Below are 27,605 nucleotides of genomic sequence, written 5' to 3'. Positions count from 1 at the left end.
ATTTTGATAGATGAAAATTGGAAATATTGCAGGAACAATCCTGTTTCCAACTGGTGAATAAAATATCTTATGCTTTTGCAATTATGTCATCTTTCCAATCCTTGGGGGTGGTCCTGTTGTTCTCAGTTTCTAGTCCACATCTGTTCTCTTGCGCCTGTGTTTGCTACCCTGGCTGGACTCCCGCATTGGCTTCTCTTTAAACTTGAGTTACCCTAAACTCTGCTGCTTGTATTTCCAAGCACCAAATCAAGATTGTGCATTGACCTTTTGATCCTGCCCTACACGAGGCTGTGACATTTAGTTTTCTGAGTCTCATCATCTGAAGCTTTCATTATCATATTCATTCAGGCTTCTTGCATGTCCCTGAATTGTCCTACCATGCAGTCATAAATGCTCATATAACACCTTGGCCCATCTATTCCATGCCAAACTATTATTCTGCCTAGTCTCATCGATCATCATCTCTAACCTATGTCACCTTCCAGAATTTCATATCTTTACTTCTCCTGTCACTTACTTTGTTCTTGTCTTAGCATTTTATTTGCCTTGAGGTGATTTTTTTAAAATTGTTGTTCACCTGTTGATCATGGTGTGCCAATTTGCAGTGTTAAAGGCACCATTTTGATGTTAGTTGTTATATTCTAGTGTATAGTTGTTTCAATATGGCACAGTCTGTTTAGCCTGGCTCTCCCAGAGGTATGGCCTGGAACTTCTCAGCACTGGCCCTCTTCCATGCTGGACTTCAAGTTCTGGCCTGAAACCCTGAGCTAACATTTTGTGCCTTTACTTTCTTCAAATGCCTGAGTGCTAATGCTGGGTTGCAGGGCCTGTACTATGCTGTACAGTTCTGTGTTCTGTGTTCCTTCAGTTTTTCTCTGATCCTGGCAGTGCAGTTTTTTGCCAGCATATCCAAGCTGAAGCATTCAAATGATCAAAGCAATAACACCCTATGTCTTAACTAAAATAGGATTTGATATAGTGCTCAGTCCCGTCTCTGCTTGCAGGCATGCAGGCAGTAATGAATTCATTACTTATCAGGAACCTATTGGATCTGTGTACCAGTGACCTTGTTAGCGCATAGTGGTTGTCTGTGTAGCTAAGAGATTCTGCTGTGTATATCCTTGCCTGCCCTTCTCTCAATTACGGAAGCTCTTCATTTTCCATCCTAAAGCATTAGAAAATCATGGAATGAAATAAAATCAAAATTTCCAGTATTCCGTCCAAGTGAATAAATTTTACATCATTGCTTCTTGAAAGTTGTGCTGTGTCATTTTCCATAGGATCCGGAAGAGGTTTACAAGAATGATCCCAGGAATGAAAGGATTAACTTGTGAAGAGCATGAATGGGGTGGGGGGGGGGTGTTCTTTCATTGAAACCTATTGAATATTGAAAGGCCTAGATAGAGTGGACATAGAGAGAATGTTTCCAAAAGTGGCAGAGTCTCAGAATACAAGGACGTTTCTTTAGAACAGATGAGGAATTTCTTTAGCCAGGGGGTGGTGAATCTGTGGAATTCATTGCCACAGATGGCTGTGGAGGCTGAGTTATTCGGTATATTTAAAACAGAGATTGATAGATTCTTGATTAGTAAGGGCGCCATAGGTTATAGGGAGAAGGCAGGAGAATGGGATTGAGAGGGAAAATAGATCAGCCATGATCAAATAGTGGAGCAGATTCAATGGGCTGAACGGCCTGTTCTGCTCCCATGTCTTGTGGTCTATTAATGGAGATCCAAAAACTAATTACAGGGTGCCAAATGATTAGGGAGCAACGGTACACCGAAGAACATCTTATTGATCAAATTATATGCAATAATAGAAGATGGGTGCTTAATGAGACTAATGCCTGGACTGGGCAGATTGTCTAATGGCAGACAACTAGACAGGATAGGCTTTCAGCCATTGGAATATACTGGATTGAATGGAGACCTGTACAAAACATGCTAACTCCTGTGGGGGTCAGAATAGATGTGGGGAGGGTGTTCCTCCTTGGCAGAACCTAGAATGTGGAGTCACTCGCGTAAGATAGGCATAAGGTACAATTTTTATCTTAGTGTTGTGAGTTTTTGGAATTCTGTTGCACAAAAGGAGGTGGGAATAGTTTTTGGATGTTCTTAAGACAGAGGTAGATGCATTCTTGATAGGTGAAGGGATAAATGGGAATGTAGGGTTTTCTCTACATTCAAATTGGTCAGATGTTACGAAATGGTGTGGCAGGTTTAGGGACCATGTAACTTTCTCCTGATCCTAATCCATATTGTTGTGAGTCTGGCTGTGAATTTGTGGATGTTATTCTTCTTTACAGCTGTTTAATCACTTTCAGAGAGTTTATTATATAAGCTGTTTTCCTTCTTAGATCATATAGTTCAGTGGGAAATGATACTTCCACTCAAAAGGGTAGATTTTTAGGAATTTGAGTTCCTAATCGGAAGATCCCTGACACCATTTCAAAAGGAAAGTTGTTTCCTTTATATCTTAACTGACATTTTTTCCACAGCCAGCTGGTGTGGTTATTATTTCATTTTTTTTGGATCTTGCTCACCACACACTGGAAAATGAAAGTCACTTTGAAGCAGATTATTTAATTGTCTATAAAATGCTATAATGTGTCCTGTGGTTGTGAAAGATACTACTTGTAGTTACAAGGAAAAGTTTGTGAACCTTTTGCAATTACTTAGTTTTTTGCATTAATTACTCATAAAATGTGGTTTGATCTTCATCTAAAACACAATCTGCCTAAACTAATAACACAAACAATTGTAATTTTCATGTCTTTATTGAACACATTCTTTAATCATTCACGACGCAGGCTGGAAAAAGTATGTGAACCCTTGTATTTAATAACAGATAGAACCTCTTTTAGCAGCAATAATCTTCACTAAACATTTCCCTTAGTTGCTGATCAGACTTGCACAACAGCAAGAAGGAATTTTAGACCATTCTTCCATACAAAACTGTTTCAATTCATCAATATTTCTGGGATACCTTGCATGAACAGCCGCCTTCAGGTCATGCCACAGCATCTTTATTGGGTTAGAGTCTGGACTCTGACTTAGCCATTCCAAAACACACATTTTCTTCTTTTTAAACCATTCTGTTGTTGACTTACTCTTGTGTTTCAGATCATTGTCTTGTTGCACCATCTAACTTCTATTAAGTTCAGGTGACAGACCTCTACCCTGATGTTCTTCTGTAAAATGTCTTGGTACAATTTTGAATTCAGTGTTACCTCAACGGTTGCAAGCTGTCCAGGCTGTGAGGCAACAAAGCAGCCCCAAACCTTGATGTTCCTTCCACCATGCTTCACAGTTGGGATGAAGTTTTGGTGTTGGTGCGCAGTACCCTTTTTCCTCCAAACATAGCAGTGTACATCTCTGCCAAAAAGGTCAACTTTTGTCTCATCTGTCCACAGAACATTGCTCCAGAAGCATTGTGGAAAATCCAGGTGGTCTTTTGCAAATCTCAGACGTGCAGCAATGTTTTTTTTTGGAGAACAGTAGTTTCCTCCGTGGTGTCCTTCCATGAACACCATTCTTGTAGTGTACAGAGTACAGAGACTTTAGCAAGTTCTAGAGATTTCTTAGGTTCTTTTTCATCTCCTTCAGCATTGCACATTGTACTCTTGGTGTGATCTATGCAAGACAATTCTTCTAAGGTCCTCTGAAAGTTGTTTTGATTGAGACATGGTTCACATAAACATATTTTTCTTGAGAAGCACAGGCTCTGTCAGTAACCTAGCTTATTGTGTCTTTTTTATAAGGCAGGCCACTTCTACAATCCACACCTCCAATCTCAACTGGTTGATGGAACACCTGACTCCAAATAGCTTTCGTTGAAGGCATTGCCCCAGCAGTTCACAAACTTTTTTTGAACTTAGACTATGATTGTTTAATTGGTGTACTCCATATTGATGAGAAGTGCAATTGTTTGTGTGTTATTAGCTTAGGCAAATTGTGTTTGTCTATTAATTGTGACTTAGATGAAGATCAGGCCACATTGTATGAGTAATTAATTAATGCAGGAAACCAGGTAATTGCAAAGGGTTGACAAACCTTTTCTTGCAACTGTATATGCAACTCCTTTTCTTGTGTACTGACTTTATGGTTTGATGTCCTTTATCTATAGATCAGATTCCAGCCAAATGATCACAAAACAATCAAGGAGACTGCAGATGAATTGAAAATTTTTGAAGGTATCAAACACCCAAACCTGGTTAGATATTTTGGTGTAGAACTTCACAGAGTAAGTAATTCAAGTACCCATCAGATGTACTGATTCAAATACCCAGTCCGTTTTACAGAAAAGAGTACTTTGTCTTGATTTCCTGTCCCGTTGACCTGTATTGAACCAGAAGTGCAAGGTAGAAGGTTGGCCTTTATAAGTCACTGGGTCAGTGTTTCGAAAGAGGAACATCTGTGCATGGAAAATTTTGTCATATGGTGTTTAAGTTAATGTCCCAGACTAGCTAATGGCATTGAAGTTCAGCAAGAGAAATGATCGAGCCCTTGATCTTTTCCCTAGATCCTTTAATGTAGGTTGACCTCTGGGCAAAAGTACAGTGTGCCAAAACTTTACGTCAGCTGAGACTTTTGACAGAGGAAATCTGAGGGAGGGATATATGTCCTGGCTGAGGGTCCTTTCATGAATGTTATTTCTGGAGCTGTAAACAAGATGAGATTCTAGAGTACAAATGAGAGCTCATTCGGGAGCAGAGATCAACAGAAATCTGTGATTCTCCACTGAATTGTCTAAGGGTATTCTAATTTTCTCTGCAATTAGAAATCTATCCCATTTAAATGCCAACCAGTCAAAGACTGAAAGCCCTTCCACAATGCAAACTGTCTTAAAAGGACTTTTGTCCCATTTACCTAAAAACTATGTGATCAGGCAATTCTAGTGAAAGGACTGGAATATTAACTTTATTCTGATTCTGCCTCACCTACGTGTCGTGTCCTCTGCATTGTGGATGTGAGCCAGATGAGTTGTGTCCAGGTTAAAGTGACCCACACCTAGATGTAGAAAGCAGAGTTGTTGGCAAGTTGGGCATAATAATAATAACAGCTTTGTTTCTTGTGATAGTGCTAGAATCACATTGTGCAATATGTACCTAATGTGTGCCTTCCTCTCACCACTCTCCCACCACTTTAATAAGATTTTTTTTTGTTCTGAACTCATACACGTTGCTGCTCTGTCCTTTAATACCAACTGGCATTTTGGATCTATGTGGTTCCCACTTGAACACAATTAAACAGAATCCGGTCCCATGTAAATACCGCTTTGCTGAACATCTACGCTCTGTCCGCCAGAGAAAGCAGGATCTCCCAGTGGCCACACATTTTAATTCCACATCCCATTCCCATTCTGACATGTCTATCCACGGCCTCCTCTACTGTAAAGATGAAGCCACACTCAGGTTGGAGGAACAACACCTTATATTCCGTCTGGGTAGCCTCCAACCTGATGGCATGAACATTGACTTCTCTAACTTCCGCTAGGCCCCACCTCCCCCTCGTACCCCAGCTGTTACTCATTTTTATGCACACATTCTTTCTCTCACTCTCCTTTTTCTCCCTCTGTCCCTCTGAATATACCTCTTGCCCATCCTCTGGGTCACCCCCCCCCCCGTCTTTCTTCCCGGACCTCCTGTCCCATGATCCTTTCGTATCCCCTTTTGCCTATCACCTGTCCAGCTCTCGGCTCTATCCCTCCCCCTCCTGTCTTCTCCTATCATTTTGCATCTCCCCCTCCCCCTCCAGCTTTCAAATCCCTTACTCACTCTTCCTTCAGTTAGTCCTGACGAAGGGTCTCGGCCTGAAACGTCGACTGCGCCTCTTCCTATAGATGCTGCCTGGCCTGCTGCGTTCACCAGCAACTTTGATGTGTGTTCCATGTAAATATCTTGCAGTTTACACCCTTCATGACAGTTTTGTTCTCTCACACTCTTGGGCAAGTTGTGTCCCTAGTGCCCCGTATAGGGCAGTCCCCTTTAGGAAGTAAGACTATAAGACAGGAGCAGAATTCGGTCACTCGGCCCATCGAGTCTGCTCTGCCGTTCCATCATGGTCAATTTATTATCCCTCACAACCCCACTTCTACTGCCTTCTCCCCATAACCTTTGATGGCCTGACTAATCAAAAACCTGTCAACCTCCACTTTAAATATACCCCATAACTTAGCCTCCACAGCCATCTGTGGCAATGAATTCCACAGATTCGCTATCTTCTGGCAAAAGAAGTTCCTCCTCATCTCTGTTCTAAAGGGATGTCCTGCTATTCTGAAGGTATGCCCTCTGGTCCTAGACTCCCCCACTATAGGAAACAACCACTCTGTATCCCTTCTATCTAGGCCTTTCAATATTCAATCAGTTTCAGTGAGATTTCCCCCTCCCCCCACTTTGATTCTTCTAAACTCCTGCAATTATTCTTTACAACTAAGGATTAGTGCCATGTTTGTGAGCCTCAGCGAGCTTTGTCAAAGCGTTATTCCCAGTTTCAGTCGTGCAACATAACTCAAAAACTGTTCTCCATTTATTTGTCCTTCATATATATGGGAATATATAATTTAGAGGGAGAAAGTGTTCTTCGTCCCAAGACATGTAGGTGAATCTTTTGTTTGATGCGATTCTTGTGATTAAATATCATGCTTATTTTGTTGATTCTCTTTGGGCTATGTAGCTGCTTTGCATGTTAAACTTGGTGTTTATCTTTGGCTCAGGAAGAAATGTACATCTTCATGGAGTACTGCGATGAAGGCACCTTGGAAGAGGTAGCTAGGCTTGGTCTACAGGAGCATGTAATTCGATTGTATACCAAGCAGATCACCACAGCTATCAATGTGCTACATGAACATGGAATCGTGCACCGGGATATCAAGGGTAATGCACACTTCTCTTTCCAATATTGCAAGTTCATCTCTGCTGCTGCTTTTCCACAAACTCTTTGTTTATTGTTTAAACACACTTCCAAATGTAGAGATAATTAGACAATAGGGTGGCATAGAAACAGGCCCCTTGGCCCATCAAGGCCATGCTAAACTATTATTCTGCCTAGTCTCATTGACCTGTACCTGGACCGTAGCTATTCATACCCCTCCCATCCATGTACCTATCCAGACATCTGTCAAACCAGGGTCCTCCACTTCTGCTGGCAGCTCATTCTACACTCACCACCCTCAGAGTGAAGGAGTTCCCCTCCCCCCATGTACCCCTTAAACATTTCACCTGTCACCCTTAACTCATGACAACTAATTCTAGTCTCACCCAACCTCAGTAGAGAAAAGTCTGCATGCAGTTCCCCTATCTATGCGCCTCATAATTTTGTATACTATCAAACCTCCCCTCATTCTCCTACAATCCATGGAAGACAGTCCCAATCTATTCAAATTTTATTTAGAACACCAGTCCTCAAGTCCTGGAAACATCCCTGTAAATTTGAAAGCACTAAATTAAAATGGGGTCTTAATATATGATTAAGCTATTTTTGTTAAACAAATAACTATCCTGTAAAAGGGATAGGGCTTATACAAATGTACTTACTTCACCTTAAGAGACAGGAATTGACAGGTAAATAAGACCAGTAATATGTCGTACTCAATAATTGAATAGCCACAGTATGATGTCAAGATTAGTTACCTAAATTGAAGTGGGTATCGAAAAAGTTGAAGTTCATGACAAGGTCAAGAAAGATCTTGTATCAGAGTGATGGACATTTGAACAGTCAGGAGTTACTTCTATTCTGTGGAGAAGAGACAGTGTCAAGAATTTTACCTGACCCTGAAATTCTACATCGCCTGTTCTGTTTAAATACATGCTAAATCTGTGCCTCATTGTGAGATTGTGGCTGAGCATCCTGCAAGAATTAAAAGTGACACTATTTCTCTGGTTCTGTGCTTGTATTTTCATTGATGGACTCCATAAAATTCATGAAATAGCAGCCTTCAACAATGCAGAGTTTACTGGCTGTAATGGTCAGATTGCTGAAAGCAGGCTAGCCACCAACTGGATTATTTTTGACAAACAATTATAAATCTGCCAAGTTCATGTCTGGTCCTGGCCAAGTAATTCAATTGGTGTATTGCAGTCAGCACAAATTTACAAAGGAGCAAGGGATTCCCTGAAGGTTAACTTGCAGGTTCAGTTGGTGGTGAGGAAGGCAAATGTAATGTTGGCATTCATTTTGAGAGGACTGGAATACAAAACAAGGATGTAATACTGGTGGGGCCTCACTTAGAGTGTTGTGAGCAGTTTTGGACCCTTATCTAGGAAAGGATGTGCTGACAGTGGAGAGGAGGCTCACGAAAATGATTCTGGGATTGAAAGGCTTGTCATATGAGGTGTGTTTGATGGCCTGTACTTAGTGGAATATAGAAGAATGGTTAGGGGGAGTAAGGATCTCATTGAAACCTATTAAATGTTGAAAGGCCTTGATCGAGTGGATGTGGAGAGGATGAGGGAGTCTAGGACTAGAGGGCTCAACCTCAGAATAGAGGGATGTGCATTCAAAACGGAGATTAGAATGAATTCCTTTAACCAGAGGATGATGAAGCTGTGAAATTCATTGTCACAGGTGGCACTGGAGGCCAAGTCATTGGGTGTGTTTAAGGTGGAGGTTGATAGATTCTTGATTAGTCAGGACATGAAAGGTTACGGGGAGAAGGCAGGAGAATGAGTCCTGACAAAGGGTCTCGGCCTGAAACGTTGACTGATCGTTTCCACGGATGCTGCCCGACCTGCTGAGTTCCTCCAGCGTTTTGTGCGTGTTGCTTTGACCCCGGCATCTGCAGAGTATTTTGTGCTAAGGAGAATGGGGTTGAGAGGAAAGTGGACCAGCCATGATGAAAAGGCGGAGCAGACTCGATGGGCCGAATAGTGTGATTCTGCTCCAATGTCTTATGGATCAGAATTCGTTCCTAGTCTTCATTTGGTTTCCAATCCTGAACTGCCCTCCAAATAATTACTCAGTTGTACTCCAAGTTATATTATATAATAATCATTATGACTGTAATGCAGTTGTAACTGTTGATTGAAACCTTGTGTAACACAAGTACTGTTGAGCATATAATTTGTGAGTACATTTCCAGCACAACCTTGAAACATATTAAAGGTGTTGATAGTGGTTGGTAAGTATCTGCAGCCAGTACCAATTGTTTCTGACTGCTGTGCTAAGTCATTAACTATAATCCATCCAACCAATACATTCATGCCCTTCACTCAGCTATGAAACTAGTAGTAATGTATTGTTGGCAATGTTGTTACTCTTTACCCAACCAGTGCTTCTGCAATGGGCAGATTCACTGAAACCTGGCTGTTGAAGGCCGGATCAGTTTGCTTTGACACTGATGTCATTTTTATAACATCTGATACAAAGTGTGATAAACATGAGATTCAGCAGATGCTGGAAATCGAGTGTAACATATTCAAAATGTTGGAGGAATTCAGCAGGTCAAGCAGCACCTATGGATTGGAATAAAGAGCCAAAGTTTCGGTCCGAGACCCTTCATCAGTCCTGAGGATAGATCTCGGCCCACCCCAAAATATCAGCGCTTTACTCCTCTCCAGATATGCTGCCTGACCTGCGGAGTTCCAGATACAAAGCTTTCGTTCTTTTAAATGGTCAAAACATGTTCATTTAAACTGGGCATTTGAACAGTGGAGGAGTGTCGTGGTAAAGTGTTAATCAGCCATCAGAAAGAGTACAAAACAACCATTCAGAAAGTACTTTGCTGATTTTAAGTGGACTGTGCTTAAATCCTGCAGCATCCAGGGTTTTCCCCAAAAGGAACACCAGTTGTTCAAAAAAAAAAGCATCTGACCATCAGTTTCTGGAAGGCAGCTCAGGATTGGAAATTAATGCCGGGTTTTCCAGCAATCGCAAATATGCCCATAGCTGAATTTCCTTTAGTAAAATAAGTGGTGACTTTCTTGCCATGTTTGCTCCTTACATCCACGTCAAAGTCATTGGTAGAGAGCAAATAAATATGTGGTGGCTTTAAGGGTTTCCATCAGAGCAGTGGGTTTGCTCTTATCAGGGTGACAGCTGCCCCTGGAGAACTAAGAATAGGGGTGGATCATTTATCCCTCTCCTTGCCCTTCACCAAGATCATGGCTGATCTACCTCAGCTCCATCTTCCACCCTATCCCTAATCCCCTGACTGAGCTTCCCTCTGGGGTGCGTAATTCTGAACATCCGTCACCCTTTGAGTGAAGAGGTTTCTCCTCACCTTAGCCCTCATTGTGTTTCCTCGTATCCTGAGACCATGACTCCTGCTTACAGAGCATTAGTCCCTGCTGACACACAAGATGACAAATGGTGGAATCGGGAGCAACAGGGAATCTGCTGAAGGAACTCTGTGGGTCAAGCACTGTCTGTGAGAGGAAAAGAACTGTCAACGATTTGAGCTAAAATATCCCTAAATGTTAACAATTCCTTTCTTCACATAGATGCTGCACGACTTGCTAAGGTCCTTCAGCAGATTATTGCCCCTGAAAGAATTTTGTTAGATTCACTAAGATCTCCTCCCATTCTTCTGAGCTCTGAAGGATTCGGGCCATTTCCTCGATCTCCCCTTGCACGGCAAATCTGCCACCCAATGAATCTTCAATCCATGCCCTCAGAGGTGAGGAGGTAGTAAAAGTAAAACTGTATACACTACCCTGGGCAGTCTCAAGAGGTCTGATAAAGGAGTACAGAACAATGTCTACTCCTTTATTTGAATACTGCTGTTATAAAAGCATAATCTTTGCCCTCCCAATCACATGTTGTGCCTGCATGTTGGCCTTCAGTGACTTGTACAATAACACCTGGGTCTTTCTGGTCATCAGCTGAAGATGTTGGTGGCTCCAGTGACTGAGTTAAAAGTTTTTCCTGGCATACTTGTCTTTGGTTGCATGAAGAACTGATTGGGTACTTCACCCACTAACAGTGAATCCTGCCAACGTTCAACTGGTAAGGTATTATTTATGGAGCGAGAAAACTAACACTTCAGATCATGTTAACTATGATGGACACAACCCAAGATTGTTAACCATATGTCTCTTCCCAAGTGCTGCTTGAGTATTTCAAGCACTTTTGTTTCAGATTTCCAGCAATATTTTGCTTTTGCAAAAGTGATACTCTCAATTATTCCTTGTGCTATCCTGGCTCAAGATTCAAAATAAATTTATTAACAAGTCACTCAGATTCATTTTCTTGCAGGCATTCACAGTTAAAGAAATGCAATAGTCAGTGAAAAACTACACACATATTGACAATCAATGTGCAAAAGAAGACAAACTGTGCAAATAAATAACAAAATAAAAACAAAATAAATTGAAAACATGAGTTGTAGAGTCCTGATTCCATAGGTTGTGGAATCAGTTCAGAGTTGAGGTGAATGAGGTTATCCATGCTGGTTCAGGGGCCTGATGGTTGAAGGGTATTAACTGTTCCTGAACCTGATGGTGAGGGACCTAAGGCTCTTGTACCCCCTTCCCTGATGGAAGCGGTGAGAAGGGAGAACGGTGGGGGTCCTGGATGATGAAACATCACACTGAGTTTGATAGCAATGATTTTTTGTAATTTAGCAAACCTTTAATTTTCATTATTCTTAGGTGCCAATATTTTCCTCACCTCATCGGGTCTGATCAAACTGGGAGACTTTGGTTGTTCAGTTAAACTGAAGAATATTGCACAGACCATGCCTGGTGAAGTGAACAGTACCCTTGGGACTGCTGGTAAGATGCTTGTTTGGAGTTTTCCTTTTCCCACGAGGCATCCATTTGTGTCTGTGGACATGGTGTGTATGTGATGCAAATGGCTGGGCTTTACTTTTCCGATTTAATATACTTACCTTCTCCAGGCTGATGCCCCAGTAGCAGTAGGTTTTGATGAAACATTTGGATGATGGAGAGTGAATCCCTGCCTGTAGGTAACACCTGTCTTTCAGTGAGTTGAAGCAGTGTAGCTAGTGTTAAAGGAGTGTTCTGATCAAGAGTGCAGAGTCTCACTGCATCAGCAAAGGGCTTCAGGGGAGATCACCCTGGTCTGCCATATGAATGGACATGTCAGGGACACAATGTATCAATGGTTTATTAAGTTGATTTGTAAAACGGTAGGACTGACTGAGGAAAGATCAGGTAAAATACGTTTGTAAGCTCAAGTTCCCCAATGAAATAGATGCAAGTTTCTGAAGGTGTTTGATAGGATGGCGGCTGCTTTGTCTGTAGAATTTAGGATGAAAGGACATCATCTCTGGCCTCCTCTACTGTAAAGATGAAGCCACACTCAGGTTGGAGGAACAACACCTTATATTCCGTCTGGGTAGCCTCCAACCTAATGGCATGAACATTGACTTCTCAAACTTAAACTAATGCCCCACCTTCCCCTCGTACCCCATCCGTTATCTATTTATATACACACATTCTTTTTCTCTCTCTCTCTCTCTCTCTCTCCCTCTCCCTCTCCCTCTCCCTCTCCCTCTCCCTCTCCCTCTCCCTCTCCCTCTCCCTCTCCCTCTCCCTCTCCCTCTCCCTCTCCCTCTCCCTCTCCCTCTCCCTCTCCCTCTCCCTCTCCCTCTCCCTCTCCCTCTCCCTCTCCCTCTCCCTCTCCCTCTCCCTCTCCCTCTCCCTCTCCCTCTCCCTCTCCCTCTCCCTCTCCCTCTCCCTCTCCCTCTCCCTCTCCCTCTCCCTCTCCCTCTCCCTCTCCCTCTCCCTCTCCCTCTCCCTCTCCCTCTCCCTCTCCCTCTCCCTCTCCCTCTCCCTCTCCCTCTCCCTCTCCCTCTCCCTCTCCGTCTCCGTCTCCCTCCCTCTCTCCCTCTCTCTCTCTCTCTCTCTCTCTCTCTCTCCCTCTCTCCCTCTCTCTCTCTCTCTCTCTCTCTCTCTCTCTCTCTCTCTCTCTCTCTCCCTCTCTCTCTCTCCTTTTTCTCCCTCTGTCCCCCTCACTATACCCCTTGCCCATCCTCTGGTTTTTTTCCCTCCCTGTCCCTTTTCTTTCTCCCTGGGCCTCCTGTCCCATGATCCTCTCATATCCCTTTTGCCAAACAACTGTCCAGCTCTTAGCTTCATCCCTCCCTCTCCTGTCTTCTCCTATCATTTCGGATCTCCCCCTCCCCCTCCCACTTTCAAATCTCTTACTAGCTCTTCTTTGTTAGTCCTGACGAAGGGTCTCGGCCCAAAACGTTGACTACCTCTTCCTATAGATGCTGCCTGGCCTGCTGCGTTCACCAGCAACTTTTATGTGTGTTGCTTGATTTTTGGACTTGGATATTTTGTTTAAATATGGGAGTCTTTTATGATCTTTCCTTGCATGTACTGATTCCCATTGGGGTAGGGTTTGTGTACGCAGGATATGTCCTGTTATCTAGTCCCACTTCTGTGTTAAGTTAATGGATTGCTCAGGTGTTTGTGTCCCAGCTATTGTTCACGAACAGTTTCCATGAGACATGGGAGCAGAATTAGGCCATTCAACCCACTGAGTCTACACCACCATTTCATCTTGGCTGATTATTTCTCTCATCCCCATAACCTTTTCATCTGCCCTCTCTTACTGCTTACCCCACTACATCCCCTCTCTCTCCAACCTCGTGAGTGCTGGAACCAGTAATCACTGACTGCCATTGACTTGGCTGATGTTGAATAGTTCACTGGATATCAAACCAGGGAATGTTTAATCCTTGGGTTGTACTTCCTGTTGGATTCTGCAGATAGCCACTGACAGTGTTAGTACTTATTAACTTTGACTGAAGGGATTTGGAATGGATATTAGAATGCTCAATATGTTTGGGCTGGTACCAGTCCCTTTTCAGAGACAAGGTGGTTTCAGAATATAACATTGCCTGGAAGTAGATGCTGGGGATTTAACGCACTATGCAGTGAGCTTTTAAATTTGAAGTACCGCAGCCACTTGTAACAGCACTTTGATGTGTGTTGCTTAATTAACTTGATGTCTGTTTTGTTCTATTAAAGCTTATATGGCCCCTGAAGTTATCACCAGAGCAAAGGGTGAAGGACATGGACGTGCTGCAGATGTGTGGAGTCTTGGGTGTGTCCTTGTGGAAATGGTCACAGGCAAGGTGAGATGTGTAGAATGGTGATGCATGGATATTCATTTTGGTGTATGTGGCAATCTGTAATGACTGTCAGAGACTCTGCATGGTAACGTGCTCAAGCACACCTCGGGTAACAGCGTTTCTGTGTAGATTCTGTAACTTTCAGTTTTATTTTGGACTGAAAGAGATTTGAAGGGCATAGGAGTCAGGCAGGAAGCCAAGATCAGGTCAGCAAGTGGCGGAACAGACTCCAAGGGCCACAGCTCCTGATTTGGTATATGCACTCAGTCGCCACTTTATAAGTCCCTCCTCTACCTAATGAAGTGGCCACTAAGAGCATGTTCCTGGTCTGCTGCTGTAAGGTTCAGTGTTGTGCATTCAGAGATGCTCTGCACACCACTATCATTTGAGTTGCTGTTGCCTTCCTGTCAGCTTGACTGAGTCTGGCCATTCTCCTCTGACCTCCTATTAACAAAGCATTTTCAGCCACAGAACTGCTGCTCACTGGATGATTTTTGTTGTTCATAACATTCCCTGTAATCTCTAGAGACTGTTGTGTGTGAAAATCCCAGGAGATCAGAAGCTTCCGATATTCAGGCTACATCTTCGGGCACCGACAATCATTTCATGGTCAAAGTCACTTAGATCACATTTCTTCCCTGTTCTGATGTTTGGTCTGAACAACTGAACCTCTTAACCATATCTTGCGTGCTTTTATGTATTGAATTGCTGCCACATTTTGCTGATTAGATATTTGCATTAACGACAGTTGTGCCTAATAAAGTTGCCACTGAATGAGTATGAGTGAGTGTGTGTGTGTGTGAACATCTAAGATGTTTGTGAAACATTTACCTGGAGCTCTCCTTTAATGGCGTGTTCCACAAACTAGGGTGAAATCTGTGGTCTCTGGGTAGAGGTTGGTGGCAGTTTCAAGTGATGTGTTGGAGCAGTGGCGTTTGCATACTGGACTGGAGCACTGGTACCACATTGTGTCAGACAGAGGCTGCTGAGTCCTAGATCTGACACCTGTGACCTTTAGCTGCTTCTCCCCACACACGTTTAAAATTGAACAGTGCATCTATTTAACACCGTAAGACATAGGAGCAGAGTTAGGCCATTCAGTTCATCAAGTCTGGTCTGTCATTCCATCATGGCTGATTTATTATCCCTCTCAGTTCCACTTCTACTGCCTTCTCCTTGTAACTTTTGACACCCTGACTAATTAAGAACCTATCAACCTCCACTTTAAATATACCCAATGACATCTGTGACAATGAATTCCACGGATTCATCACCCTCTGGCTAAAGAAATTCCTCCTCATTTCTGTTCTAAGTGGATGTCCCTCCATTCTGAGGCTTTACCCTCTGGTCCCAGACTTCCCCACCATAGGAAGCATCTCTACATCCACACTGTCTAGGCCTTTCAGTATTCGATGGGTTTCAATGAGATTCTAACCCCCCGCCCCACCCCAATTCTTGTAAAGTCCAGTGAGTACAGGCCCAGGACCATCAAACACTCCTCATACTTAACCCTTTCATTCCCAGAATCTTCTTGTGATCCTCCTGGACTCTCTCAAATGCCAGTACATTTTTTTTCAGATAAGGGGTCCAAAACTGCCCACAGTATTTCATGTGGTCTGATCAATGCTTTATAAAGCCTCAGTATCAGATGCTTGCTTTTATATTCTAGGGTCCTCTTGAAATGATTGCTAACATTGCATTTACCTTCCTTACCACAAACTCAACCTGTGTTAATCTTTAGGGAGTCCTGCATGAGGACTCCCTAGTCCCTTTGCACTTCTGATTTTTTAAATTTTCTCTCGGCTTTGAGAAAACCAAGATTCAGTTTTCAGCACCAAGACTCCAAGCTACTTTGTATCTTTGTATGATTCATTTAAGTACCAAAAGCTTTAATCAAGTGTCTTGGGATATGAGTCAGAATCCTCTGATCCTTGCAAGGGGGTTGGGTTTGCTTTGTAATATTTCCTCCAGATTCAAATTGACCAATAGATGAGTCAGCTGGATTACAGCTCATCACTGGGAAGTTGTCCAGGTTAGTCAAATGGTGAGTCATGCCCAGTCTAAAGTCTTATTGACAGCAGGACAAAAGTGTTTGTTCTCTATGTGAATCACATAATTGTTTTCTTTGCTGAAACAGAAAATTGTAAATGAGTCCCTCAAGCAAAAGTGTTTGATTGACATTCATAGCCAATGTCTTTTCTGGTGACCAAATCTTAAATGGTAATTTGAAATAAATATAAAGTGAATTTAAATGACCACATTTTATGAATTTCATCTTTAGAGGAACTTTTGGAATAGTGACTTAATTATTACAAGTTTCTCTAAAGAATTACTTTTGATGTGAATCAAATCATCTCACCACAACATACATCAACAGAAGCAGGAGTAGGCCATTCAGCCCCTTGTGCCTGCTCTGCTGTTCAATAAGATCAAGGCTGGTCTTGCACCTGATCATCATTTTCCTGTACTAGATTGTAAATAGTTGGTTGAATGACATTTGTGACAGTGGCATAAAACAAACTTGTTTCCTAGATGGTTAAAATTGTTTCTTTCACCTATTCAAATTACACGCAATTCAATAATTACTTGCACTTTCACTTTTACTATATGAGGATATTCCAAAATAGTTTATTTTGGACTCTGAGGGAAAATCATTGTGTTGAGGAGGCTAAAGTAGCATTTAAGACGAGGCTTTAATCACCTTTGAAATACCTGGTGTGTCCACTGTCACTGCAGAGGGCTTTGCTGTGTTGTGAAAATTTGTTAATCCGTTCCTTGAAGATCTCTGAATGCTGGAATTGTCTGTGTGGTCGGAAGTGCAGTGTCTGCTACAGGGAGACAATGCTTGTTTTGCAGAACTATTTTGTTTCTGCGTATCATTTAAAAATTATTTTACTAACCATAAAGGAGAGCCTCTTCCGGTTAACACTGCACATTTCAATGGCTGCGCGCTGGTCTCACTGCTGCCAACAGGAAAGAATCCCACACCACAAGGTTCAGGAACAGTTATCACCCTTCAACCATTAGGCTCCTGACCAGCGTGGGTAACTTTACTCACCTCAACACAACCTGTGGATTCACTTTCAAGAACTCTACAACGCATGTTCTCAATATTATTTATTTACTTATTGTGTTTTTTTTTTGCATTTACACTGTGTCTTTTGCATATCGGTTGTTAGTCAGTCTCAGTGATTCTGTTGTTTCTTTGTTCTGTGAAAATTATTCAGAGTTACATATATGTACTTAACTTCAAAGTTTAAAGTAAATTTATTAAGGTACAACAGCGAAGTGGTTTTGGTAGTCTAGATAGATCCATCCTGCTCTTGTACATTTCCAGATATTAGCTAGTCAGGAGGAGAGCAAACCAGCCTGTAGAGAAAATTGGAGGAAATGGCGCAAGTATTTTAATGGCAATAAAACATTCACACTCCAGAAATAAAACTTGCTTTCTTGCCAGTTACAAATGCTAATATGAATGTCAAAATTTGGCTTTACATTGTATTTTTTTGAATATACAATAATTTTTAAATATTGCACTAGCAAGCTATACACAGACCTGTGTTGATTAAGTTGTTTAGTAATCATATTACAGGAGCATTTGTGGGTACATTACAGTATTTGGTGCAGCTACCTGGAATATTCTTTTTTAAGTCCAGTTTCATTTTCACTCTAAATGCAGAGATTACACTTTACTTCAGCTTCTAGGAACCTTTTATTTGTTGTAATGTAAGTGTCATTCAGCTACCTTCTTCCCATTGTTTGACCTTTGATTACCCTTTACAACGGATAGGATTGTAGTCCAGAAAGCTGTGTGTATGATTTGTTTTGCTGTGTGAAATTTGTTTTCATTATTTAATACTGTCTGAAACTCCCAAATTCTTCTTTCAATTATTTTGCAGAGGCCTTGGCATGAGTATGAGCACAACTTCCAGATCATGTACAAGGTGGGAATGGGTCACAAGCCTCCCATCCCAGAACGGTTAAGCCCAGAAGGCAAGGACTTTTTGTCCTATTGCCTGGAAAGCGATCCAAAGCACCGGTGGACATCTAGCCAACTTCTGGATCACCCTTTTGTCAAGGTACTGTGAAAGCTCATTTATTTGTCTCAATTCCGGATTCAGTTGGATCTCAGCTTTCGCAGATAACAAGATTATAAGCTGTTTGGTAGCATTCATTGATCTGCCTGAGTAGTTCTACTACTGCTCATGGATCTCTAAATATCTTAGACATGGTGGGTGTGTTTGTGGCATTTTGAAATAGCCTGCTAATGTTTTGATACTCTCTTTTCACTGGTGTAGACCTGCAGATGTTGTCCCATCCTGACTCCTTTAATTAGGGCAGCATTCTAAGTTGCTTTCAAGTCATTATAATGATGAATCAACCCTCAGTTACTTTCCTATGACTTGGACTGAACTACTACCATTTTGATTGTAATTTAAGATACTTTGTCTGTCCAGGTTTGCTGTGATGAAGAATGAGGCTGCCTGATCAAAAGCTCGAATGGTTTCCGACACACAAGAAGCAATCACTACTGCAAGTGCCAAGAACACTCTCTAACCGTGGGCTACACGGACAGCTGACCAGGGTCACTGTACCACTGCTTCTGTGAAGCTGACAGTCTGAAACTGCACACGTTGGGCATTTGACTGTCTAACAAATTAAAATAAGCTGCATGCTCTATTGGAAGTGCCATTACTACTGTACAGACTGTTGTGGTTTCTCTCCCCATCCCCCCGATAACCCATCCCCTTACTATACCTTGCTTTTGGAAAACATAATACCCGGCTATAGTATTTCAAATTTCTATAGGTTCCAAAGTTTTGTGTTGTCAAATATTCTAATTTGTAAAATGTTTTTATCCTGTTTGTTGTACTACAAACCTATTATATCGTGGAAGAAGAATGCACTGACTCCCATGAACGTTTGCATACTCAAGTTTATTCTGCAGCAACTGTAGACTGATTAATGAAATACAATTGTTTTCCAATAAATTCTTTATTTTAGGAATACTGGTGAAGTGAGAATGAATCTACATGGTTGGGGACCTTCCTTGCATAACATTTTGGTGTTTTGTTTCGTGGGAGAAAAATGCATATTCAATTAGATTTAGCCATTGCTTTACTATTGAAGGAATTGTAACAGTTTGGAGTAACTGCTTGGATTTTTTTTTACAAATACTGTGATGATCACACTTCATTATAGGTTAAAATTCAATCTGTTTTGTAATCAACTCAATCCATATTTGAACAGTTATCCTCCTACAGTTGACTGCATTCTTTGAAGACATAAAATTAAGGCTTCTGGAAACAGGTAGGGAAATTATGGAAACTATGATTAAAGAAAAGGAAGTATTGGCACTTTTGTGGAATATAAAAGTGGATAAGTCACCGGGTCCTGACAGGATATTCCCTAGGACCTTGGGGGAAGTTAGTGTAGAAATAGCAGGGGCTCTGACAGAAATATTTCAAATGTCATTAGAAACACGCGATGGTGCCCGAGGATTGGTATATTGCTCTCATCTTGTTCCATTGTTTAAAAAGGGTTGTAAGAGTAAACCTAGCAATTATCAGCCTGTAAGTTTGACGTCAGTGGTGGATAAATTAATGGAAAGTATTCTTAGAGATAGTGTATATATAATTATCTGGATAGACAGGGTCTGATTAGGAACAGTCAACATGGATTTGTGCATAGAAGGTCATGTTTGGCAAATCTTACTGAATTTTTTGAAGAGGTTACTAGGAAAGCTGACGAGGGTAAAGCGGTGGATGTTGTCTATATGGACTTCAGTAAGGCCTTTGACAAGGTTCCACATGTAAGATTAGTTAGGAAGCTTCAATCATTAGGTATTAATATTGAAGTAGTAAAATGGATTCAACAGTGGCTGGATGGGAGACGCCAGAGAGTGGTGGTGGATAACTGTTTGTCAGGTTGGAGGCCGGTGACTAGTGGTGTGCCTCAGGGATCTATACTGGGTTCAATGTTGTTTGTCCTATACATAAATGTCTGGATGATGGGGTGGTAAATTGGATTAGTAAGTATACAGATGATACTAAGATAGGTGGAGTTGTGGATAATGAGGTAGGCTTTCAAAGCCTGCAGAGAGATTTAGGCCAGTTAGACGAGTGGGCTGAAAGATGGCAAATGGAGTTTAATGCTGATAAGTGTGAGGTGCTACATTTTGGTAGGACTAATCAAAATAGGATATACATGATAAATGGTAGGGCATTGAAGAATGCGATAGAACAGAGGGATCTAGGAATAATGGTGCATAGTTCCCTGAAGGTGGAATCTTATGTGGATAGGGTGGTGAAGAATGCTTTTGTTATGCTGGCCTTTATAAATCAGAGCATTGAGTATAGGAGTTGGGATGTAATGTTAAAATTGTACAAGGCATTGGCAAGGCCAAATTTGGAGTATTGCGTACAGTTCTGGTCACCGAATTATAGGAAAGATGTCAACAACTTAGAGTACAGAGAAGATTTACAAGAATGTTACCTGGGTTTCAGCACCTAAGTTACAGAGAAAGGTTGAACAAGTTGGGTCTTTATTCTTTGGAGCGTAGAAGGTTGAGGGGGGACTTGATAGAGGTATTTAAAATTATGAGAGGGATAGATAGAGTGATGGTGGATAGGCTTTTTCCATTGAGAGTGGGGGAGATTCAAACAGGAGGACATGAGTTGAGAGTTAGGAGGCAAAGGTTTAGGGGGAACTTCTTTACTCAGAGTGGTAGCTGTGTGGAACGGGCTTCCAGTAGAAGTGGTAGAGGCAAGCTCGATATTGTCATTGGAAGTAAAATTGGATAACTATATGGACAGGAAAGGAATGGAGGGTTATGGGCTGAGTGCAGGTCAGTGAGACTAGGTGAGAGTAAGCATTCGGCACAGACTAGAAGGGCTGAGATGGCCTGTTTCCGTGCTGTAATTGTTATATGGTTATATGGTTTTGAACAAGTTTACTGCATCTGGCATGTGTTCAGCTATTGCTGGTAAATCCACAAGAAAAACATTTGTTTTAATTACTGCATTTGAACGGTTCAAAGGCTAAATACTTCAGAAGCCAAAAATGACTCATGGATGAGACACTAGTTCCGCTACAACAGCAGGGGAATTGCAACAAAGTTTTTCAGTTTTATATTGAAATTCTTAGTTTTAGGATAATTCTTCTGGAATGCAGCTACAGTTCTGCAAGGAATACACCATCTTCCAAAAGACCAAGGAAGCTCTGGTGCTCATCCCTAATTATTTTTGAGAACACCTTGTGTCAGTGCAGCTGGAAGCAGGCAGTGAACCAGTAACTGAGAGGTCAAGTGTGTAGCTGGGTGAGGTCCTAGGTGGCGAGGATCCAATATGTTTGTTTAATTTGCAGGTTTGGAAGGGAATCTTCAACTACAGAGCACTGAATCAAAAGTGCAGCTGTGGGAATGTTCTCTGGTGTCAAATCTCCCATCATACTCCTGCTTTACACCTTGCCAAAGGTGGAACTGAATGAGTTATTTCTTCTTCCTCTGATCTGCTTGGCTACTTAAATTTCAGTTCAGAGAAATAAACCATCACAGAAGTCCCAAGAAACGATGAGGTGGTATAAATAATGTAAGTTCCTGGGGCTTTGAATGTTTTGTCAGACTGTAGTATTTGCAAACAACTCGAAGTCAAATTAGTCTACTTATGTTAATAACAAGTTACAGAATGTGCACACTATTTCTTTGGCCTGGTTTTGATTAACATTTAAGTTGCATAAAGCTTGAGCACAGATGGTCAGATTAGAAGCGTTAGATTGACCTTCAAGTAGGATTAAAAGTACTTTATCTTAAAGGTGCTTTAGAGGTACGTCATGGGCAAAATGACCTGTACTGTGCTCTAAATGTGTTCAGCTGTACATTTACCCTGCAGACCTGTCCGCAATTGACCAACCTTAGTTTTATTGTCCAAGTGACCAAAGCAAGAGAAACATACTGATCTGCAAGAGGAATGTACTGATCTACAACACATTTCATGTGCTGTTTATTAAATCTTTTCCTGCCAAATTCCTTAGTAACTGTACACTCTATTGGATTCAACTTTTTAAGCAAAAATGTAAGTGCAGTAATTATTTTGCAGTGAACCCTTTGCCTCTTGCTACTTGCTGAGTTCTTCCACTTTTTAAAAACATTTTAGAAACATAGAAACATAGAAAATAGGTGCAGGAGTAGGCCATTCGGCCCTTCGAGCCTGCACCGCCATTTATTATGATCATGGCTGATCATCCAACTCAGAACCCAGCCTTCCCTCCATACCCCCTGACCCCTGTAGCCACAAGGGCCATATCTAACTTCCTTTTAAACATAGCTAATGAACTGGCCTCAACAGTTTGCTGTGGCAGAGAATTCCACAGATTCACCACTCTCTGTGTGAAGAAGTTTTTCCTAACTTCGGTCCTAAAAGGCTTCCCCTCTATCCTCAAACTGTGACCCCTCGTTCTAGACCTCCCCAACATCGGGAACAATCTTCCCGCATCTAGCCTGTCCAATCCCTTTAGGATCTTATACGTTTCAATCAGATCCCCCCTCAATTTTCTAAATTCCAACGAGTACAAGCCCAGTTCATCCAGTCTTTCTTCATATGAAAGACCTGCCATCCCAGGAATCAATCTGGTGAACCTTCTTTGTACTCCCTCCATGGCAAAGATGTCTTTCCTCAGATTAGGGGACCAAAACTGCACACAATACTCCAGGTGTGGTCTCACCAAGGCCTTGTACAACTGCAGTAGTACCTCCCTGCTCCTGTACTCGAATCCTCTCGCTATAAATGCCAGCATACCGTTCGCCTTTTTCACCGCCTGCTGTACCTGCATGCCCACTTTCAATGACTGGTGTATAATGACACCCAGGTCTCGTTGCACCTCCCCTTTTCCTAATCGGCCACCATTCAGATAATAATCTGTTTTCCTATTTTTGCCACCAAAGTGGATAACTTCACATTTATCCACATTAAATTGCATCTGCCATGAGTTTGCCCACTCACCCAACCTATCCAAGTCACCCTGCATCCTCTTAGCATCCTCCTCACTGCTAACACTGCCACCCAGCTTTGTGTCATCCGCAAACTTGGAGATGCTGCATTTAATTCCCTCATCCAAGTCATTAATATATATTGTAAACAACTGGGGTCCCAGCACTGAGCCTTGCGGTACCCCACTAGTCACCGCCTGCCATTCTGAAAAGGTCCCGTTTATTCCCACTCTTTGCTTCCTGTCTGCTAACCAATTCTCCACCCACACCAATACCTTACCCCCAATACCGTGTGCTTTAAGTTTGCACACTAATCTCCTGTGTGGGACCTTGTCAAAAGCCTTTTGAAAATCCAAATATACCACATCCACTGGTTCTCCCCTATCCACTCTACTAGTTACATCCTCAAAAAATTCTATGAGATTCATCAGACATGATTTTCCTTTCACAAATCCATGCTGAAGTACTTGCCACGTATACCCTGAATTCGGTTCATTATGGGTCCAGTATAGAAAAGTTATTTTTGAACCAAAAGTTACTTGCCCATGTAAGTGTTAAGACTGCTGATAAGTACAAAGAGCATTCAACTTAAGACCTGAAATCAGTCAACTTAAGGGATCTCAACAATAGCATTCAGAATATGAGGAGTTCTCTGTTAAACTAAAGGTTCTGTTCCAGTATATTGAAGACTGCCAAATTCCATAGCAGTCTGGAAGTGCTACCTATTTATTACCTGGTCTTATTGCTTCAAAACTTTGCCTCTTAGACTCTGTTCACATTCTCCAAGGTTTACTTCTTTGCCAAGAGCACAGCCCAATATGAAACATTTTAAATTTTCCCCTGTAATACCTTGAGTGGAACCACAGCTTTAATTACTTGAGTTCCTTTATTATTTGCCTTTGATTCCTCTCACGGGATTAAATGCAGGTAAGACTGACTTCAAAGGTTGATAGCTACATTTTTGTTCATGAATTCCACAAAAATTTAGTAATATGACCACAAGGATCCTGTCAAAACTGAAGGACGAGAGTAACAATTACAATTGTGAAGGAGAAGCCAATAAACAAAACCAGGATGTGGTACAAATGGCAGAGTTTTGGATCGATTTATAAAAAAATGAAGACTGCCACTGAAGTTGTCAAGTCCAAATGCAACCAAGTCCTAGGTATAATAAATGATTTTAGAATAACTGCTACCGCAAACACAGGAAATAAGACAGATGAAGTAATTGTCCACATTGACATTCCTAAAGGGGAACTAGTCATGGATGTTGTTGGGCTATGAATAGAACTTACCCAGGAGTGCACAGGCAACATTACAAAGAACTGTGACTTTTTTTTTTGTAAGCCTGCTACTTCAGCTCAATTTGAATCCCTGTTTTTTATGATTGAACTAACCACAGGCACAACTTGCCCACACTGCACCAGAATATGTGGATCCCGGATCAGCCTCTACAGCAACCTGAGGACCCGCCAATAGACAACCCCTTGGGAGAGCATAATATTTGACTCGAGCAATCCCACTACTGCTATTTTTATGGTTGAACCATGAATAGTCCTGCAAAACCCTACAACTAAAGTATAGATCTTAGCTGTTAATTGTTTGCCAATTGCCACCAGAGGGCGCTATTGTACATTAAAGCCACTGCCACCCCGAACTTGAGCCATCGCTCACTGTCAAGTTAATGCAGTCACCTCCTACTTGAGCTCAATTTGATGTTTGATATTTCAATTCACTAAGTTCCAAATATCAAAATATTACCTAACCTAGCTTCAAAATGCAACAATATCAGAGATAACGCTCAACTTATGATTCCACTTATGGTATTTCCTTACAGCATTAGCTTTTCAACAGAAAATTTGCAGTGACCTGAAACTATGTTAATTGGAAGCTGAGGGTATTTGAACAGCATTCTCAAAATTCATTTTGAATGGCCCAAGAACGTTAATAGGGATGCTACTAAATTAATGCTGGTGAAATAGGTGCCAGATCAAATCATGTTTACAATTATTCTAAGTAGCCACAGAAAGTCCAGCAAATGCAATTTGATTCTTGCTTAAAGATTGCTTGAAATCTTGGATTAATGAGAAATATTATGAGTGCAGATGCACAGTCCTCATTGTAAATTTCAAACAAAGTTGGCCACAAAAACCCAGTGACATCTGCTGTCAATTCAGAGAGGCTGCTGAGGTCCAAGAACTGTGATGTCAGTAAGAAGGTTCAACAGCTAAATTATACTGAAGACTTCTCAGTAAAGCAGGAAGGAAAATGGCAGTTTTTATTCATCTACTTATTGAAGGTATGACAGCAGCTTATTCAGCATAAACTTTATATTTTAAAATTGTTTATACCTTGAAATATTTGACAAGGAGCAGAATTAGGCCAATCATCATTTCTTATTTACATTATTATTCTAATGTATTATCCTTCTCAACTCCATTCTCCCATAACCTTTGACTCTTTGAAATCTTCACTTTCAATATACCCAATGTCTTAGCCTCCATAACCATTTGTGGAATAAAATTCTACAGATTCATCACCTTCTGGCTGAAGAGATTCCTCCATCTCTGTTCGAAAGCGACGTTCCTCTATTGTGAGGTGTTACCCTCTGGTCCTAGACACCCCACTATAGGAGACATCCTCTCCACATCCACGCTATCAATGAAATCCCTGCCCCACCCCCATTCGTCCAGACTCCAGCAGATACAAGCCCAGTGCCACCAAATGCTCCTCATACATTAACCCTTCATTTCCAGGATCATTCTCATGAACCTTCTCTGGACACGCTCCAATGCCAACACATTCTTCCTGAAATAAGAAGTCCAAAACTGCTCCAAAACTATTTCGGGCCAGAATAGTTCTGACCATAATGATGGCAATTATGCCTCAAGCAACAAAGACTGTGTAGAATTACAAAACAAACAGTTCAGGAATATCAGGAATTTACTGTTTTGATAAAATAACTAAACAAGGCTTACGGAAAACACCAAATTTTGGAGTTCCATTTTAATCCATGCTGCTGTAGAAATCCTCACACTCCTTTCCCAGATGGTGAAATAATCAGATTTGTCATCAATGCAACTATAATATTCAGACCAATAGCTTGTTTACCATAATCAGGCTGAGGTAATTAACAGCTTATTTTAATGAACATAAGAGCTGCTGATAGTTACTGCTTTTTAAATGTAAAATTCTAGAAATAGTCAGCAAATGACTGGACTTGGTGCACTGAACACACTGGAGTGCCTGGAATTGTGATGTGAAATGTTTCACCACCATCAATGTAAACTGGTCCGATCAATCAATCATGATTTTGTTTTTAGTAGAATCAGCTCTGTGTACATTGGCCACTGTGACAGCGAGCTCAATAAATGTAAACTGGTTGTAGTAAGCTTTTAAATGGAATCTGGTGTTATACAAATGTTGTCAACACCCCCCCCCCACCCTACTGCAAGAATGCAACTTTCTCTGTGCTAGATAGCAACAATATTAGTGTGATCACTCGAATTACGTATGATGTTCTCGCAAGGGGTTATAATGGAGAACGTGGGGGGCTAATGCATAGACAGCCACCACACAGTCTTGACAGATCAGGATTAGGGGCTAGTGGCATGGCTTGCAAGGCTACTGCAGCCTTCCTTTGCCTTCACTGTTGGGATGAATCATCATATGCTACCAGCTCCACTGCTGAGGTTGTGGTTGGATGGCTCTTTGTCTGGAACCTCCCCCTTCACCTTACTGCCACTGATAACCCTACCAGGAGCTAATCTCCAGAGGGCACAGGTCTCGAGAGCTCAGGTACTCACAGACGTCTCCATGGCAAGGTGATGACCCTTGGAGAATAGCAGCAACAAACTCTAAGCAAACATAAGCATGTGTTGATAACTTTCATTGAATAACCAAAGCCCCCAGCTAGTGCCGAGCATCGGTCTCGCTGGTACAGTGAACAACTGCACCTCTAACAGACTTGGCGTGCAAATTTCATTTTGCTCCCACCAGTATAATAACCAGAGTGGATAAATATATTTTTAGAAGGCAGAAATCACTGCACAGTAGCAATTTAATGGGTTAATTGCTGCATGATATTACAGCCATCCCAAATCTTAAACACTGCTTTTGAAATGTAAGGCATTTAATTCTAGCCCAAGTCATTAGATAAATCAACTTAAGATAAAAGAAAGCAGGCAGCAGAATAATAATTAGCTCTCAACAATAAACGTTTTATTATGTACCTCCTGTACTTAATAAAGTGGTCACTGAGTGTAGGTTGTGGCCGTCCTCTTCAAGGTTTGGCATATTGTGCATTCATAGATGCTCTTCTGCACACCATTGTTCTAACACATGGGTATTTGAGTTCCTGTCAGCTTGAAACAGTCTGGCCATTTTCCTCGGACCTCTCTCATTAACAAGGCTCTTTTTGCCCATAGAACTGCTACTCACTGGCTGTTTTTTATTTTTCACACCATTCTCTGGAGACTGTTGTGCATGATAATCCCAGGAGATCAGCAGCTTCTGAGATGTGCAAACCATCCGCCTGGCACCAATAATCATTCCACAGTCAAAGTCACTTAGATCA

At 41.6% G+C, this 27,605-nt stretch overlaps 1 protein-coding gene across 3 annotated transcripts in view; it reads left to right on the top strand.

Annotated features, from left to right (window-relative positions):
* Window positions 1-26,367, top strand: part of map3k4 (mitogen-activated protein kinase kinase kinase 4) — a 213,894-nt gene extending 187,527 nt beyond the window's left edge. The window contains exons 22-28 of one of the 3 annotated variants that reach the window (XR_010018981.1): window positions 4,126-4,242; window positions 6,715-6,874; window positions 11,588-11,710; window positions 13,940-14,046; window positions 17,943-18,122; window positions 18,501-21,632; window positions 24,432-26,367. Coding sequence is in view for 1 of the 3 variants with exons in the window: in XM_063056417.1 (XP_062912487.1) it covers window positions 4,126-4,242; window positions 6,715-6,874; window positions 11,588-11,710; window positions 13,940-14,046; window positions 17,943-18,122; window positions 18,501-18,521 (708 nt within the window). In the remaining 2 variants the exon portion in view is untranslated. Of the gene's footprint in view, window positions 1-4,125; window positions 4,243-6,714; window positions 6,875-11,587; window positions 11,711-13,939; window positions 14,047-17,942; window positions 18,123-18,500; window positions 22,905-24,431 lie in introns of those variants that run through there. The other 2 variants (XM_063056417.1, XR_010018982.1) reach the window with 2 other exon arrangements.
* Window positions 26,368-27,605: the final 1,238 nt, after the last annotated feature.

The sequence above is a fragment of the Mobula hypostoma genome, chromosome 8 (genome assembly GCF_963921235.1).
Source record: "Mobula hypostoma chromosome 8, sMobHyp1.1, whole genome shotgun sequence".
In the NCBI taxonomy this organism is placed as follows: Eukaryota; Metazoa; Chordata; class Chondrichthyes; order Myliobatiformes; family Myliobatidae; genus Mobula; species Mobula hypostoma.
Note: the sequence above shows the minus strand (reverse complement) of the source record. Positions and strands in the feature narration are given on the sequence as shown.